Source organism: Cydia fagiglandana, chromosome 26, assembly GCF_963556715.1.
Source record: "Cydia fagiglandana chromosome 26, ilCydFagi1.1, whole genome shotgun sequence".
Lineage (NCBI taxonomy): Eukaryota > Metazoa > Arthropoda > Insecta > Lepidoptera > Tortricidae > Cydia > Cydia fagiglandana.
In genome coordinates, this window is record NC_085957.1 from 9,447,018 (window position 1) to 9,462,965 (window position 15,948).

General features: G+C 39.7%; 2 protein-coding genes across 2 annotated transcripts in view; one reads left to right on the forward strand and one right to left on the reverse strand.

The window, feature by feature from the left end:
* LOC134677474 (leishmanolysin-like peptidase) overlaps positions 1–15,948 on the reverse strand; it is a 148,039-nt gene that overhangs the window by 42,974 nt on the left and 89,117 nt on the right. The gene's annotated exons all lie outside the window — the stretch shown is intronic.
* On the forward strand, positions 3,109–14,915 carry LOC134677239 (uncharacterized). The gene is made up of 10 exons (XM_063535671.1): positions 3,109–3,277; positions 3,481–3,621; positions 3,655–3,795; positions 3,829–3,969; positions 4,003–4,149; positions 8,138–8,362; positions 9,956–10,160; positions 10,950–11,180; positions 13,481–13,643; positions 14,774–14,915. Exons 1-10 carry the CDS (start codon positions 3,125–3,127, stop codon positions 14,913–14,915), a joined length of 1,689 nt encoding a protein of 562 aa, XP_063391741.1. The 5' UTR covers positions 3,109–3,124.

Below are 15,948 nucleotides of genomic sequence, written 5' to 3' on the forward strand. Positions count from 1 at the left end.
TAGCAAGCTGAAGTGGCAATGGGCAGGCCACATTGCACGCAGAGAAGATGGCCGATGGGGTCGAAAAGTGCTCGAGTGGAGACCACTGACTAGCAAGCGCAGCGTAGGACGTCCACCCACAAGATGGACAGACGAGCTTGTTAAGGTCGAAGGAAGATGCTGGATGCAGGTCGCTTCCAACCGGCACGTATGGAGTTCCAAGGGGGAGGCCTAATATGTTCAGCAGTGGACGTCTTATGGCTGAGATGATGATGAACAGTCCGCAATGTAACTAAAATCGCATGCGAGTTCTCGCGCCGTCAACCTGCCCTCTGCCTACGTTTCGACAGTGTCAGAGGTAAAAGTCGGTAAATAAAGGTAATAAAATAAATTCGCGATAGACCCGTCCATAAATGTGAGTTAATATATGGTTATGGTCAAAACGCGTAATTTTAAACTATTATAAAAATAATGTAGATTTAATAAGGATTATAATTGGCTAAAGGTTAAATTAAGAGTGACATACATTTCCAACTGCACCTGCAATACTGTTCATTTTACTATGGAAACGCGTCGCTGTCATTGTCAATTTCCATAGAAAATGAACAGTATTGCAGCTGCAGTTGGAAATGGAATGTCACTTTAAAACGCCTGAGATTGTTAACCAAGGGATGAAATGGTGCCTTTCACTCAGTTAAACACTACACTAGATAAGATGCATAGTAATTTAACTTAGGTTGAAATGTCGTTTTTAGGTTTCCGTACCAGAAGCACAGAATAACTAATAGTACTACCGTACCAGAAGGGTTAAAACGGGACCGTATTACTAATAAGACTCCTCTGTCTGCCTGTCTGTCTGTCACCTGAGACTGTAGCTACGCAGTTGAAATTTTCACACATGACGTATTCCTGTTTCAACTATAACAACAAATACTACAAACAGAATAAAATAAATATTTAAGTGGGGCTCCCATACAACAAACGTGATTTTATTGCCGTTTCTTGCGTAATGGCACGGAACTCTTCGTGCGCGAGTCCGACTCGCACTTAGCCGGTTTTTTGTGTGCAGCGATAGATTGGACAGATGTTTTTCACAAGCGTATGGCAATAGATACGAACAGATATCACTGATATGTTATCTGTATTATCGTAGCGATAGCGATAAGTTATGGATTCAGTCCTCATTGCGATCCAGTGAAAGTGCGTTTTTACATGTGTTGAAAAGAAATACCTCATGTAGTGTTTGCGTAATTGAGGTAAAGTTGCACCAAACAAAGTCTGCAGCGGATTTGATAGCCCGTGCAGTGTAAGTGTTATACTATGTGCTATACGTCATAATTCCATAGAAGTTTGACGTTTAAAATGACACTTGCACTGCGTGGGCTATCAAAATCGCTGCAGACTTTTTATGGTCTGACTATACGTACATCACTACACCTTATAAAACAAAGTCCCCCACCGCGTCTGTCTGTCTGTGTGTTTGTTCGCGATAAACTCAAAAACTACTGAACGGATTTTCGTGCGGTTCACCTATTAATAGAGTGATTCTTGAGGAAGGTTCAGGTGTATAATTTGTTAACGTGCAAAGCCGTGGCGGCTAGTAATTTAGTATTATGCAAAATGACGAGGCCGTTTGTAAACGGCGGATTCTTACAATTTGCCTGCGACAGATCTGACTTACCTCAGTCAACTGGTAAAACTGCGCGGTGATTTTCTATGGTTTGTTTTTTACATTTTCTATTTCGTCGTGTGGGTGTGTGCAGCTAAAACGTCGGAACTTAAGCTAAAAACAATGAAATTATATAGCGGTAGACCCATTTGTGTAATTAAATATGTGTACAAACAGACAGACGCGACGGGGGACTTTGTTTTATAACTTTTATAAGTGTAAGTAAGTAAATATCCTTTATTGCACCATAATGTTTAAAAAAATACAAAAAGAGAAATACAAGCTTAAATAGGTAACAACAGGCGGTCTTATCGCTAAAAAGTGATCTCTTCCATACAACCTTTGGGTAGCAGGAAAGTTAAGTAAGTACTTACAACTTTGAAAGTAAGGAGGAGAACAACAAACGTGAACATCTGTAACTGTACCCTTTTCACGCAAATAAATGATTTATGATTTATTTATGATTTGAAAGGATAGTGCCGATACATAAATTAACAAACCGAAGACACGAATACTATTATTAACTTAAAATAATAGGTACATACATACATATACATACTAGGGTGGTTCAAAAAACATTTTTTTTTATTTTCCGACGGGCCATCCCCTTATTTTGTTACACTTATTATGCTGATAAAATACACCAAGTTTCGTAATTTTATCTCAACTACAAGGGGGTGCTCAACCACTTTGAAAATTTTGTATGTTGTATGAAAACCAAAAAACAGAAGTATTTATTATTCAGATTTTTATTTAAGTATCTGTTTTCACATTATTTGCACATGTGATGTATAAGTTTTTAAGTAGAAAAACAGTTTTATTTCTATTTTTTATAACTTTTCGAAAAGTAAGATTTTTAGAATTTCACCTAAAAAATCATAAAAAATAGAAATAAAAATAGTTTTTCATCAAATAACTTTTAAATCACACTTTCAAATAATGTGAAAACTACTACTTACATAAAACTGAAAAAAATAATAACTTGTTTCTTTTGTATTTCATACAACTTTGAAAAATTTCAAAGTGTTTGAGCATCCCCTTGTAGTTGAGATAAGATTACAAAACTTGGCATATTTAGTCAACAGAACAAGTGTAACAAAATGAGAGGGTGCCGCTTTTTCTAGCTGGAGTTTGAATTTTTCCCATACAAACGTGAACCACCCTAATACATACACATATAATAAATAAATACACATATATACATACATACATATCATATTCATCATCATCATCTCAGCCATAAGACGTCCACTGCTGAACATAGATCTCCCCCTTTGATGGGGGGTGAGTGCCATAATCGCCACGCTTGGCAGGCGGGTTGGCGATCGCAGTCGAGTATACCGAATTTGAGCAGCGTCCCTCAAATTCGGAATACATACATATATAATCATATAAATAAAGGCAAGTTAAGGCAGCAAAAGGTAATGTACATAATTTCAATAGATTTAAGAATGAGTTTGCCTATTCTAGTGTATCATGGCGACCCGGCCGTACCAGGGCTACCCGTACGCCAACCCGTACGTGACCGACGCGCCGTCCATCGACGCGGCCACCGCCAGCCGGTGGAACAACTTGCCCCGGCGTCCCCTCCAGCCACCACTAACTAGGGATGAGGGCAGTCAGGTTTCCGTAAGTTGTTTTTCTGTTTTATTCTAGTGTATCATGGCGACCCGGCCGTACCGGGGCTACCCCCGTACGTGACCGACGCGCCGTCCGTCGACGCGGCCACCGCCAGCCGGTGGAACAACTTGCCCCGCCGTCCCCTCCAGCCGCCACTAACTAGGGATGAGGGCAGTCAGGTTTCCGTAAGTTGTTTTTCTGTTTTATTCTAGTGTATCATGGCGACCCGGCCGTATCAGGGCTACCCGTACGTGACCGACGCGCCGTCCGTCGACGCGCCCACCGCCAGCCGGTGGAACAACTTGCCCCGCCGTCCCCTCCAGCCGCCACTAACTAGGGATGAGGGCAGTCAGGTTTCCGTAAGTTGTTTTTCTGTTTTATTCTAGTGTATCATGGCGACCCGGCCGTATCAGGGCTACCCGTACGTGACCGACGCGCCGTCCGTCGACGCGCCCACCGCCAGCCGGTGGAACAACTTGCCCCGGCGTCCCCTCCAGCCGCCACTAACTAGGGATGAGGGCAGTCAGGTTTCCGTAAGTTGTTTTTCTGTTTTATTCTAGTGTATCATGGCGACCCGGCCGTATCAGGGCTACCCGTACGTGACCGACGCGCCGTCCGTCGACGCGGCCACCGCCAGCCGGTGGAACAACTTGCCCCGCCGTCCCCTCCAGCCGCCACTAACTAGGGATGAGGGCAGTCAGGTTTCCGTAAGTTGTTTTTCTGTTTTATTCTAGTGTATCATGGCGACCCGGCCGTATCAGGGCTACCCGTACGTGACCGACGCGCCGTCCGTCGACGCGCCCACCGCCAGCCGGTGGAACAACTTGCCCCGGCGTCCCCTCCAGCCGCCACTAACTAGGGATGAGGGCAGTCAGGTTTCCGTAAGTTGTGTTTCTGTGGATCCTATCTCATCGCATAATAATTGATTGTCATAATGTAATGTTACGCATAAATCTCTTTTCGCATATTTTTTCTCCAGATTGTAACGTAGACATTTTCTTAGATTTTAAATTAATATTTTTGGGTTGAATTCCTTTTCTTATTTCAACGATTTTAACAATATCCCAAACTAACTCGATTGATTGCACTTCTTTGCATAATCTGTTGCATTCAGATGCACCTTTTGATGCTTATCTGTTGTCGGGGTTGTCATATGAGTAAAAATAATTAAAACTTGAGATATTTATGTTGTCACTCCAGGAAAACTTTGTATGATTTAGGTATGATTTTTATAGATAGAAAATAATATTGATGTAAAACAAAACAGAAATTACAGACTGACAAAGTGGCTCTGAAATGAAACATTATTAGATTTAATGATAAAATATATTTCTTAGGCTCAAGAAAGAGTTCTCTAGATAAATCAGTTCAGAATTTTCGAAGGATTTGTGTCTTCAGGGATTGGCACCCTACTTTTGTTTTTGGCCTTTTGTTCTCAACATATGAGAAGGTCATTCTGAGATGACATGCACTTTTGATGTGTGGACCCCTCCGGGGACGCACGCTCGCATGAGCCCTATTTTGTGATAAGACCACACATTCCACATGGTGGTCAAAATGGTGGAAGCAGTTCGAGTCCTTCGGTGTGTTCCACTGAGTAAGTATAAATGGAATTTAGTTGTGATCAATTCCACAATGGCGCGAAACATTGTGGGTTTGTTCTTAACCAAGTTTTGGTTCTTTACAGAGTTGACTCCTGCTCGAGGGAAGGGAGCGCTCCGCCAGAAGTCCTAACAGCTTCCAGTGCGGTGAGCTAAATTTCAAATTGTTTCATTTCTTCTCTAGCGGCCATAAAGGGCATCGGCTAATATATCCTTTTCTCGCTTTGCAGGAGCCGGGATGTTTCTAGATGTTTCTAGAAGCTTTCGATGCTTCTAGATGTTTCAAGATGTTTTAAGAGCTTTCGATTTCTTATGAAATTTATGTTGAAGATGTTTGGAACTTTTAAAATGCTGTGGGATCTGTCCCACGCCATCTGCACTGGCCGGCTCCAACCAGGTCAGCAGCCAGCTTCCCGGGGATAGGAGAGGTCACTCCCCGCTGCTCCAGTTCCAGCAGCTGTTTTGAGGTCGGTCCAATGCATCCTTGAATTTTGTAGGGCATCTGCGCTCAGCTACAAATTTAAAATGTATTTGAAGAGAAGTAGTTTTTTTAATTTAAAGTTTTGAAAGTTCTGGTGCATAAAACTTAGGTATTTCGAAATTTAGTCTTTAGTAATTAATTAATTGGTGTAAACCTTATAACATGAACCTGTGAAGCGACCCAGCTATACCACTGAGCTTTTGTACTATCTAATGTTTAGGAATAAAGTTTGTTAGATTTAAATTTGTTTAATTGTTTCTCCTCTTAGCTTTCCTACAGCAAGGTTTCCATTTAGTTTATTTTATTTAATTTTATTTTGTTAACATGGCTGTTTCCATTTTTGACAAGCCGGAGCTTTCCATTCATTTATTTTACCCCCTTTCAAAACAGCCGTGTTACAAGATGATTCAGAAAGTATTTTCGAAAATATTTTGCATAGGTTGTGTAGAATAGGGTAGGTTAGGTTAGGTTTGTGTTATAATTTTTCAGAAATGTTAATATTTCCAGCACAATAACAATTATGCGAAATGAGTTTTATGCGTAACATTACATTAGGACAATCAATTATTATGCGACCCAATATGGAACCGTTTTTAGGGTTCCGTACCTCAAAAGGAAAAAACGGAACCCTTATAGGATCACTCGTGCGTCTGTCTGTCCGTCTGTCCGTCTGTCACAGCCAATTTGCTCCGAAACTACCGAACCAATCAAGTTGAAATTTGGTACACATATGGAAGTCTGTGACCCAAAGACGAATATGTAACGTCAACAAATGAATTTTAAACATAGGGGTTACTTTTGGGGGGTAAACGATAAAATTAAAAAACAAAGTTTTGAAAACAGTATCGTGTTACATATCAAACGAAAGAGCTCATTGTGAGAATCTCAAATATATTTTTTTTATAAATTTACAACAATAAGTTTAGAAGTTATTCAAGAAAATAGACAAAAAATGACCATTCCCCCCCCTCTATCTCCGAAACTATAGGGTCTAAAATTCTGAAAAAAATACACAAAATAGTCCTTTACCTAAAGATTACAGGAAAACCTACTAGAAATCTAGAGTCAAGCGTGAGTCGGATTTAAGAACAAAAATGCAGTTACGTTTTTTTAGGGACACAGCCGCAATGGTTTAAGTGAAACGTGATGTAGACAGCTATTGCGAAGGCCCTAGGCCGATATCCGCATAAGGCCGAAGGCCCGAAGCGATCCGAAGAGGTGTGCCTTTAGCTTCATGCGTGTCGGACTGAAGACAAAAAATGCGACTAGGCTGTATCTGGCACACAGCCCCAATGGTACTTGTAGTACTGATTGATTAGGTTACTATTGTTACGTGTTTTAAAAAGCACTATACTGGGTGGCCAAAAGAAAAGTGTATTCCCGTTGCCAACGTGCAACCCCGAAATCGCGAAGAAAAATTTGTCTGTTTCATACATTTTGGCTGGACCGTTTTCTATGGGAGCATACATTTTTTTCGCGATTTCGGGGTTGGTCCCATACTAAAAGTTGCTTAGTATAATCTAAAACCTCCTTGGCTAAGGGAATGCACTTATTTTTTGGCCAACCTGTAGGTATTATCTCTCTTCGCCCTTCGCTTTTAAGTAGGAAGCGCGACCCGTCGTCGGACGCTCCGAGTATTCAGCTCTATGCGGAGCTCGGTCTTCAGTCTTCGCATTTGGACACTTGTACTATTGTTCGGCATTTAATCTTCAGAGTTGTAGAGATATAAGCTACCACGCGAGAAAACTTCATGTAACATCTGGTTTTTGATTGACCCATTCGGGTTTTTCAAGACTTTTCACTCACGTCACGTTTCACCTTCACGTACAAAAAAAAATGTTGAAAATTGTGTGATGTACGGAACCCTTGAAACGCGAGTCCGACTCGCACTTGACCAGTTTTTGTTTTTCTGTTTTATGCTTTGGTTGTAAAAAAATCCTTTAACCCGCATAAATGTAAATGTGGTTCAGTGAAGGGGCGGACTGAAAATCAGCGCTGCGCAGGCAAATTGTAATGAAATGACTGAAGCAGCGTATGCTGAGCCCGTTCCTTTTGCCGCACAAACCATTTTTTTTAAATCTTATTATTTTTTGTAACCTGTCTTTTTTTGTGTTGCAATAAATGGTTTCTTATTCTTAAAATAATTGTAGTAACAGTTTTCAATGATTCACGGTTAGTTTCACTAGACTTATATAGACACCCGCTTAGGGTTACCAGATCACAGGAATTTTCCTGACATGTCAGGAATTTTGGTAGACTTTTTTATAAAAAAAATCCAAAAACATTGTAAAATAATAATAAATGAGATCCACTCAACTTATCAATAACTTCGTAATTATTAATTAACAAATCTTTGCATGTCTAATATTCGCAATTTGCAAAGTTAAAAATAACAATATCGACGCTTATCATGAATAGTGACACAAAACAAAATGAAATGCCATTCGACTTTAAATCTTACCAGTAAAAGATAGAATATTAAATGCAATAGCATTTCATTTTTAGTTGTAACACTGTTCATGATAAGCAACGAATAATAAGAAGTATCATCTGCCTCAGTGACCCCCCCCCCCCTGGCGTCGTCGTCCTTGAAAATATGAATGTCAGGAAAAATATTCGGAAATCAGAAATTATGACTCATAAAATAACACTTGCACTGCGTGGGCTATCAAATCCGCTGCAGACTTTTCTTGGTCCGACTCTAGTATCCCAAATCCTTAGTAAAGTCAGTTGTTTTTATATCACAAGGTTTTTTATTACGACCTGCTATATTTATTTCACTTACAGAGGGTATCCGGTAGGAAAGATCCGGACGCAGAACCGGATCCGGTCATCTATATCGACGTGCCGGAGAGCTCCGGCAGCGACGTCGCCGGTCCGGCTTCTAGTTGGAACCGGAAGTCCGAATCGGACTCGGAGCCCGATCCGGTTATTTATATAGACGTGCCGGACGAAGAGGGCAGCGATGTCGCCGGACCGGCGCGGCCGGAACCGGAGCCGGAATATGTGCAAGTAAGTTGGAATTTTCGTGCTTATATATAAATGAACAGTCTGTATCTTTAGGGCCACCCCACATTTAGCGTCTTTCGAGCGTCGGCGTCTACAACTCTATGGCCGCTGCTCGACGCAACGTCGACTCAACTGCGCAGCGACGTCATTTTCCATAGCGCTGACCAGACGCCGACGCTCGAAAGACGCTAAATGTGGGGTGGCCCTTAGGTATTTCAATAAAAGTAAACAAAACTTACCCTCAAATGGCTCCTTAAGCCAGTTGAGGGTAGATGAAAACATTACACGATCAAATAATGCAGGTTAAAGTCAGGTCGTTAAGTGACAGATCCTGGTGGTTTTATATTTGGTTGGTTAACCAATAAATGTTAGAACTACCGGAAAATGTAAAGTAAAGTAAAATTTTATTTTTGAAATCTGGCAATTACATAATATCAATTTTGTGGCTCACACTATACTTCGTTTTTTTTAGCATTAGAAATTAGGTACACAATCTTGATGTGTGTTTTAATTGAAAAACGCATTTTAAAAATAAGTTACGGCAAATATTTAACAATTATGAATCTAATACGATCATTTATATCCTTCTGCTTTCTTAAGTAATAGTTTTATATTTTTATAAAACGTTTTTCAATTAAAAGACATGTCAAGATCGCTTACCTTCTTGCAAGTTCTTTCTAATGCTAAAAAAAACGAACTAATAAGGCTAAGCCTGTCCCGTGACTCCACGTTGTAAAATGTACAGATTGTTTGTTTACATTTATTTAAATACCTAACGATACTGAGTTATACGCGACGGCTTCTATTCCCCGTTTTATTTTAATGAAATAGGGTATTTTCCCACTAGTCAAATCAGTTACTTTTTTAGAACTGTCAAAACTTATTTATTATGTTTATAAGGAATTTATATGAAACATTACATCGTGACGTCACGGTCAACTCACCTACTTTTTATATGTCTATCCGATTTATTAAATAGGACTTGTGTTTAAAAGTAACTCCTATCTGTGTTTTTCTAATAATTATCTGGTGCTTTATTTTATGCATGGTGTGAAATAATTTACCGGGTGTGGCCTGTAACATGAGCAAATAATGTGGTTGGCAACTGTCAAAGGTTTGCATAGATGGCCCCATCATAGCTTGCCTCTTTTTCTATGAGATTTGGCTTAAAGGGCTGGCATCCAGGGTATTAAAAAAACAAAAATTTGACATAGTTCTAGGGATTGACGGGGCAAACTATGATGGCGCCATCTGCTAAAAACTTCCACCGGCCAACCCCATTAAAACATAGATTGTACTCCTCAAACGGTGACACTATTGTATTACAACTTTTAAAAATTATGAAGTATTTTGAGCCTCTATTTTTCATACATAATAAATATTATCCTCAATGGGCGCCATCGCCACGCCATATCATTGTGATTGACGTTGCTTGTCACGCCTTAAACATAACAAAATTCGCAATACATTGCGTCTTAGAATAAACTTTAGAGTGTATTAATAATCAAACCACAAGTTATTTTAAAAAGTCGCTGAACAAATGTTGGTCAGTATGAGGAGTACAGCCTACAGTTTAATTTTTTGCTCATATTACAGGCCACACCCGGTATATTAAATACAGTATACTACCCTATATTTAACAAAAGCAGTTTAACGCAGGAGACGATATTCTACGACCCGTTCGAGAACCGCCGGATCAACCGGCACAAGTCGTCCGACACGGACACGGCGTCCGGCGCCGGACCGTCGCGGCCGACGCCGCCCAACTCTTTGGACCTCCGCGGACCCTCCGGGTCGTCCGGTGAGTCCAACTGATGTGCCGTTAATGTATCCAAAATTACGGAATTGTCACATTGGAAGAATTCGGCAATTTTTCACTTTTACGAGTATATATGGGGACTGAAATTTTCCGTTTGCAAAAAAAAAATCCTGGTGCAAAAAAATTCAGTATCGAAAGTTCGAGTCTTGTCCGAGACACTATAGAATAGAATAGAATAGAATAGGGGTAATACTAGTCATATCAGTTTTTTTTTTCGAACTGTCAAAACGGTTTTGCTACTAGGGTATATGAAACACTAGCATGTGACGTCACAATCAAATTACCTACTCTTTATAGTTTTATACGGGTTTTAAAATAGAAATTGTGTCTAAAATAATTGCTGTCTACGTTTCTCTATTAATCATCTGGTGCTTTATTTCAAACATGGTGTAAAATAATTTATTTCAAATACAGTAAAATACCCTATAGCAGTAATTTCTGCTTAATACAAACAAACAAAAAGAAGATGCCTTTTTCTTATAAGCATTATTTGAATACGGCCGATAATCTATTTTATAGTCCGACAAGAAATTGACGTAAATTATTGAGGGCGCCAATTCCTACGTAACTGTCACATATTTGACGTAAAATTCTTAAACATGGCAACAATTTAGTATGGAAATTTTTTAGTTTCATTATATTAATTTCTACTATTTTATGTCGCACTATATATTTAAGCATTGTTTTAAAATCTATCATTGGCCTAAAATCAATTTTACGCCCCGCTTATGTCAATCTACTTCAGTGTTATATTCTTTGATCTACTTTCAGGCGGAGCTTCGACCTTCACCCCCACCCCAGAATTCCTCTCAAACCCCTCAAGCTACGGCCGCGATGAATTCTCACTGACACCCCTACCGGTGGGGCAGTACCCTGATCTGCCCCCGGCCTACAGCGAGTTCGCCACGCCACACACGACACAGACGCCACAGACGACACAGACGCCGCCCGAGAGCACGCCATCGCCACCGGAGCCGCCAAGAACTGTTGTCATTACTCCAGGTAATTTTATAAGGATATTGTATTAATATAATTTTTAAGAAAAAAAAACCGACTTCTATGGGGGCCGGTGAAAGATTATTGTAGATGGTACACTATGTAGAAAAGGAGGTAAAACCACCCACTTTTCTACTGGCATTTCGCTTCTGTAAGGGTCGTAGTTCTAGCCTAACCTAACCCACTTCTCTGATAGCAGTTCGGTTCTGTGAGGATCGCAGTTCAAACCTAACCTAACCCACTTAACGGCGCATGCGGTGCGGTGTACGGGGGTTTAAGCGGGAGGGGCTAGTAAGATTGGCATCATCATACTTATATACTTACACATTTTATGGTAGGTAATCATAGTGGTTTATTTAGTTAAGGTATCATAGTGGTTTTCCGGGTCAAGGTCCGGGTCCGAGTCCGGGTCTGAGTCCGGGTCCGAGTCCGGGTCCGAGCCCGGGTTCGAGTCCAGGTCCGGGTCCGGGTCCGAACCGGATCCGGGTATGAGTCCGGTTCTGGGTCCGAGTCCGGGACCCAGTCCAAGTCAAAATCGAAATTCGTAATCACCAAATGTGTACTATGCGTTGTTGAAGAGTTCTATTCTGGTCATCATCAGCAGTTCCATTTCATCAAATGCGACAGTTTTTAATGTAAATGCTTGATTTTATGATGAAAATACAAAAAAATCTATGCGTATGCCTTTAATATTTGAGGAGTTCCCTCGATTCCTTATGGATCCCATCATCAGAACTCGAGCTTGACAAAAATGTGGCTTAAAAACTTAACTTGCTTAACAAACATAACGAAGAGGAAAAATCGCCAAACGTGAACTATGCGTCGTTGAAGAGTTCTGTTCTGATCATCATCAGCAGTTCCACTTCATCAAATGCGACAGTTTTTAATGAAAATGCTTAATTTTCTGAGGTAAATACAAAAATCTCTATACGCATGCCTTTAATATTTGAGGAGTTCCCTCGATTCCTTATGGATCCCATCATCAGAACTCGAGCTTGACAAAAATGTGCATTAAAAACTTAACTTGCTTAACAAACATAACGAAGAGGAAAAATCTCGAAACGTGAACTATGCGTCGTTGAAGAGTTCTGTTCTGATCATCATCAGCAGTTCCACTTCATCAAATGTGACAGTTTTTAATGAAAATGCTTAATTTTCTGATGTAAATACAAAAATCTCTATACGCATGCCTTTAAGATTTGAGGAGTTCTCTCGATTCCTCATGGATCCCATCATCAGAACTCGAGCTTGACAAAAATGTGCATTAAAAACTGAACTTGCTTAACAAACATAACGAAGAGGACAAACCGCCAACCGTGAACTATGCGTCGTTGAGGAGTTCCGTTCTGATCATCATCAGCAGTTCCACTTCATCAAATGTCACTCTTTTGGATGTATATGCTTGATTTGACGATAAAAACCCAAAAATCACTATATGTATGCCTTTAAGATTTGAGGAGTTCCCTCGATTCCTCATGGAACCCATCATCAGAACTGGGTTTTGACAGAAACGGGACCAATCTGTATGCATATACATTCAATCAAAAAAATAATTTTCAAAATCGGTCCAGTAATGACGGAGATATGGAGTAACAAACATAAAAAATAAAAAAAATAAAAAAAATAAAAAAAATAAAAAAAATAAAAAAAATAAAAAAAATAAAAAACATACAACCGAATTGATAACCTCCTCCTTTGGGATTTGGAAGTCGGTTAAAAACAAATAAAAATAAAAAAATATTGTCGGAGTCGAATTCATTTGAGTCACACGTTAAAAATAATCGAGTATTTTAAGGAATTGGACATTCGAGGCCAGAACCGCAAATTCTTGTAATGGTTAGGCGATTTTATTTTAATTTAAAATCGAAATCGACATTGTTTCTGAATACACGTTAAACTTTTTTGTAGTATGTGTATGTGTCATATGGTAGCCTATTATTTCCACCTTGGGCGGTAACATTTGAATCTCTCACGCGCAGGATTCAATGTATCTATGTCATTTTTAGGGTTCTGTACCTGTACTGTAAAACGGGACCCTAATTACTAAGACTCCATTGTCCGTTTGTCCGTCTGTTTGTCACCAGGCTGTAACTCATGAACCGTGATAGATAGACAGTTGAAATTTTTACAGATTTCAGAACAAACGTGATTTTTTGCCGTTTTTTGCGTACAGAACCCTTGTGCGCGAGTCCTACTCGCACTTGGCTGGTTTTCTCCCTTTTTGACTCAATCTAATCACTTTTAAAGTCGGTTAAATATGTAGCTAGTCTCGTAGTTGGGTCCTAAACACATTTTCTGTATTACAGGTTTAAACTATAACCGTCCGCCTGTTGAGTCATCCATCGGCCTCCCGAGTCCGGTCCGAAAAGTGGTATATTGCCAGCACTGCTTCCAACGAGTCCACACACTAGTTATACGGGAGATCGGACCCATCACGCACTGGATTGCGTGCTTTATGTTCATATTTTTGTAAGTATAGGCCTCTCTAGGCCCCCTGAGTCACACGCTGTGTTCACACGCCAGTTATACGGGAATTGGACCCATTTCGCTGTTCATATTTTTGTAAGTCCACGCAATGTATGTATAGATACAGGCCTTCTGAGACCCAGAAGCAGTTGTTTTGTTTTTGAATTTAAAACTATTTGTTATTCAAAAAACTTCAAAATAGATTATGGAATATGTACAAAAAATTGTACCGGGGTCTCAGGAAAAAGTCCATACGCTGTTTATATGGAAAAATGGGCCCATCTCACATATTATAGCGTGTTTTATGTCTGTGTCTGTGTTAGTAAAACAAGCCTTAGGCCCCCTGAGTCCTAATAGAATCCAAACGCTTGTAATATAGGACATAGGTCATATATCGCACGCTGTAGCATTATCTCTGTTCTTGTTTGTGTAAGTTCAAGACGCTTTAGGCCTCATGAGGCCTAACAGAGACCATACGCTGGTTAAGTGGTTATATGGGAAATTGGACCCATCTTACATATTGTTATGTTTGTTTTAGTAAAAGAAGCCTTAGGCCCCCTGAGACGCGTGTTCTATATACAGGGTGGAAAGATAAGTCCGGCCCTGGAGGGAAACTACCTTAAATCCTTAAGCTGGCTCATTTTACTTAAAGGAGACATTCCTTTTTTTTTTAAAGAAACAAAACTGCATTCAAAGTTTTTCAAAAACTCGCTTGCCTCGCCCGGGACTCGAACCGTCTAAAAATTCCAAAAAATAAAACCTCGCAATTTTATTCTACTAATCGATATAGTTAATGTTAATGATAACATTTCTCCAAGAAACATTAGGTCTTACACTCGTCTGTCGTATAAAATATCCATAAAATGTAATATTTAGTACTTAAGATTTTTTTAGACAAGCCAAATTGAAGAAAATAAATAAAAATACTGTGAATGCAGTTTTGTTTCTTTAAAAAAATAAAGGAATGTCTCCTTTAAGTAAAATGAGCCAGCTTAAGGATTTAAGGTAGTTTCCCTCCAGGGCCCGACTTATCTTTCCACCCTGTATACATAGCATTATCTCTGTTCTTGTTTGTGTAAGTACAAGCCGCTTTAGGCCTCCTGAGTCCTTTTAATGAAACCATTTTTTTCTAGCTTTCCCTTCGTAGTGTTCGTGTACTGTACCAAATGGTTCATGTACAAGAATCACTACTGTCCGAACTGCAACAAGAAGATAGGCTACGAGATGCCCGCCATGTGCGTCGGTATGACTTACATACGGCCGGACACGGGATAAGCTTTGGTGGGCAGGTCGGCAAAACGCGGCGCGCGAGCCCGGACATATAGATTATGGTAATTGATTGTATAGGCGTGTCCAGACGGGGACAATTTTTCGCCAATCTGATTAAATTGTCCGATCAAATCAGGCCGTGCAAACGCAAACGCCAATTTGGCCGAATCCAACCGCCGATTATGACCGATATTACCGATTGGCGTTGCGTCCACACCACCTGATTTGATCGGACAATTTAATCAGATTGGCGAAAAATTGTTCCCGTCTGAACACGCCTTAAGTGTAACCATAGACAAATATGAGTAAGGAAAGAGTCGCAGCTCTTACCAAAAAGCGAGTTATACTTGGTCAAGCAGATCTAGTCAGTAGAAAAAGGCGGCAAATTTGAAAAATGTAGGCGCGAAGGGATATCGTCTCATAGAAAATTTGAATTTGGCGCCTTTTTCTACTGACAAGATTTGCTTGACCATCTATATTTCGTATTCGATCTAGGCGTCATGCTTCATCCTCAATTTAATGGAAATAAACATATGGATAAATATTATGTGTTTTTTTATGTTTGTACATGAAAGTGAATATTCATACTGCTATACTACAATGTATTTGATTTGTCAAAGTTTGTATATTATTTATGTGTAAAAATATGTATTTTTAAAGTGTTTGTGTTTTATAAATGAAATTGTACATATACAGGGTTACTTTTTTACCAATACAATAAATCAACATACGTAATTGTTGCCAAAAATAAAAAATACCAGCATTCTTTGTTACTACTATTTGGGAACAAAAAAACAAAAATACCAATGCCCGAACTTATCCGCTAAAGTACTAGAAAATGTGGATGCCTTACGCATCAATTAGCAAACGCACGAACTGGCAACTGTTTGTTTACGTCATCGCGCGCGATTTAGCGAGCGGCTTAGTGCAACCAGAAGTTACTAAATTGGTGAAGGATAAATTAATTGATGCGAAATAAAATAAAATAAAATTTTTATTTGTGCAATGTGATCTATTATCGATACCAATGATGTGGTAA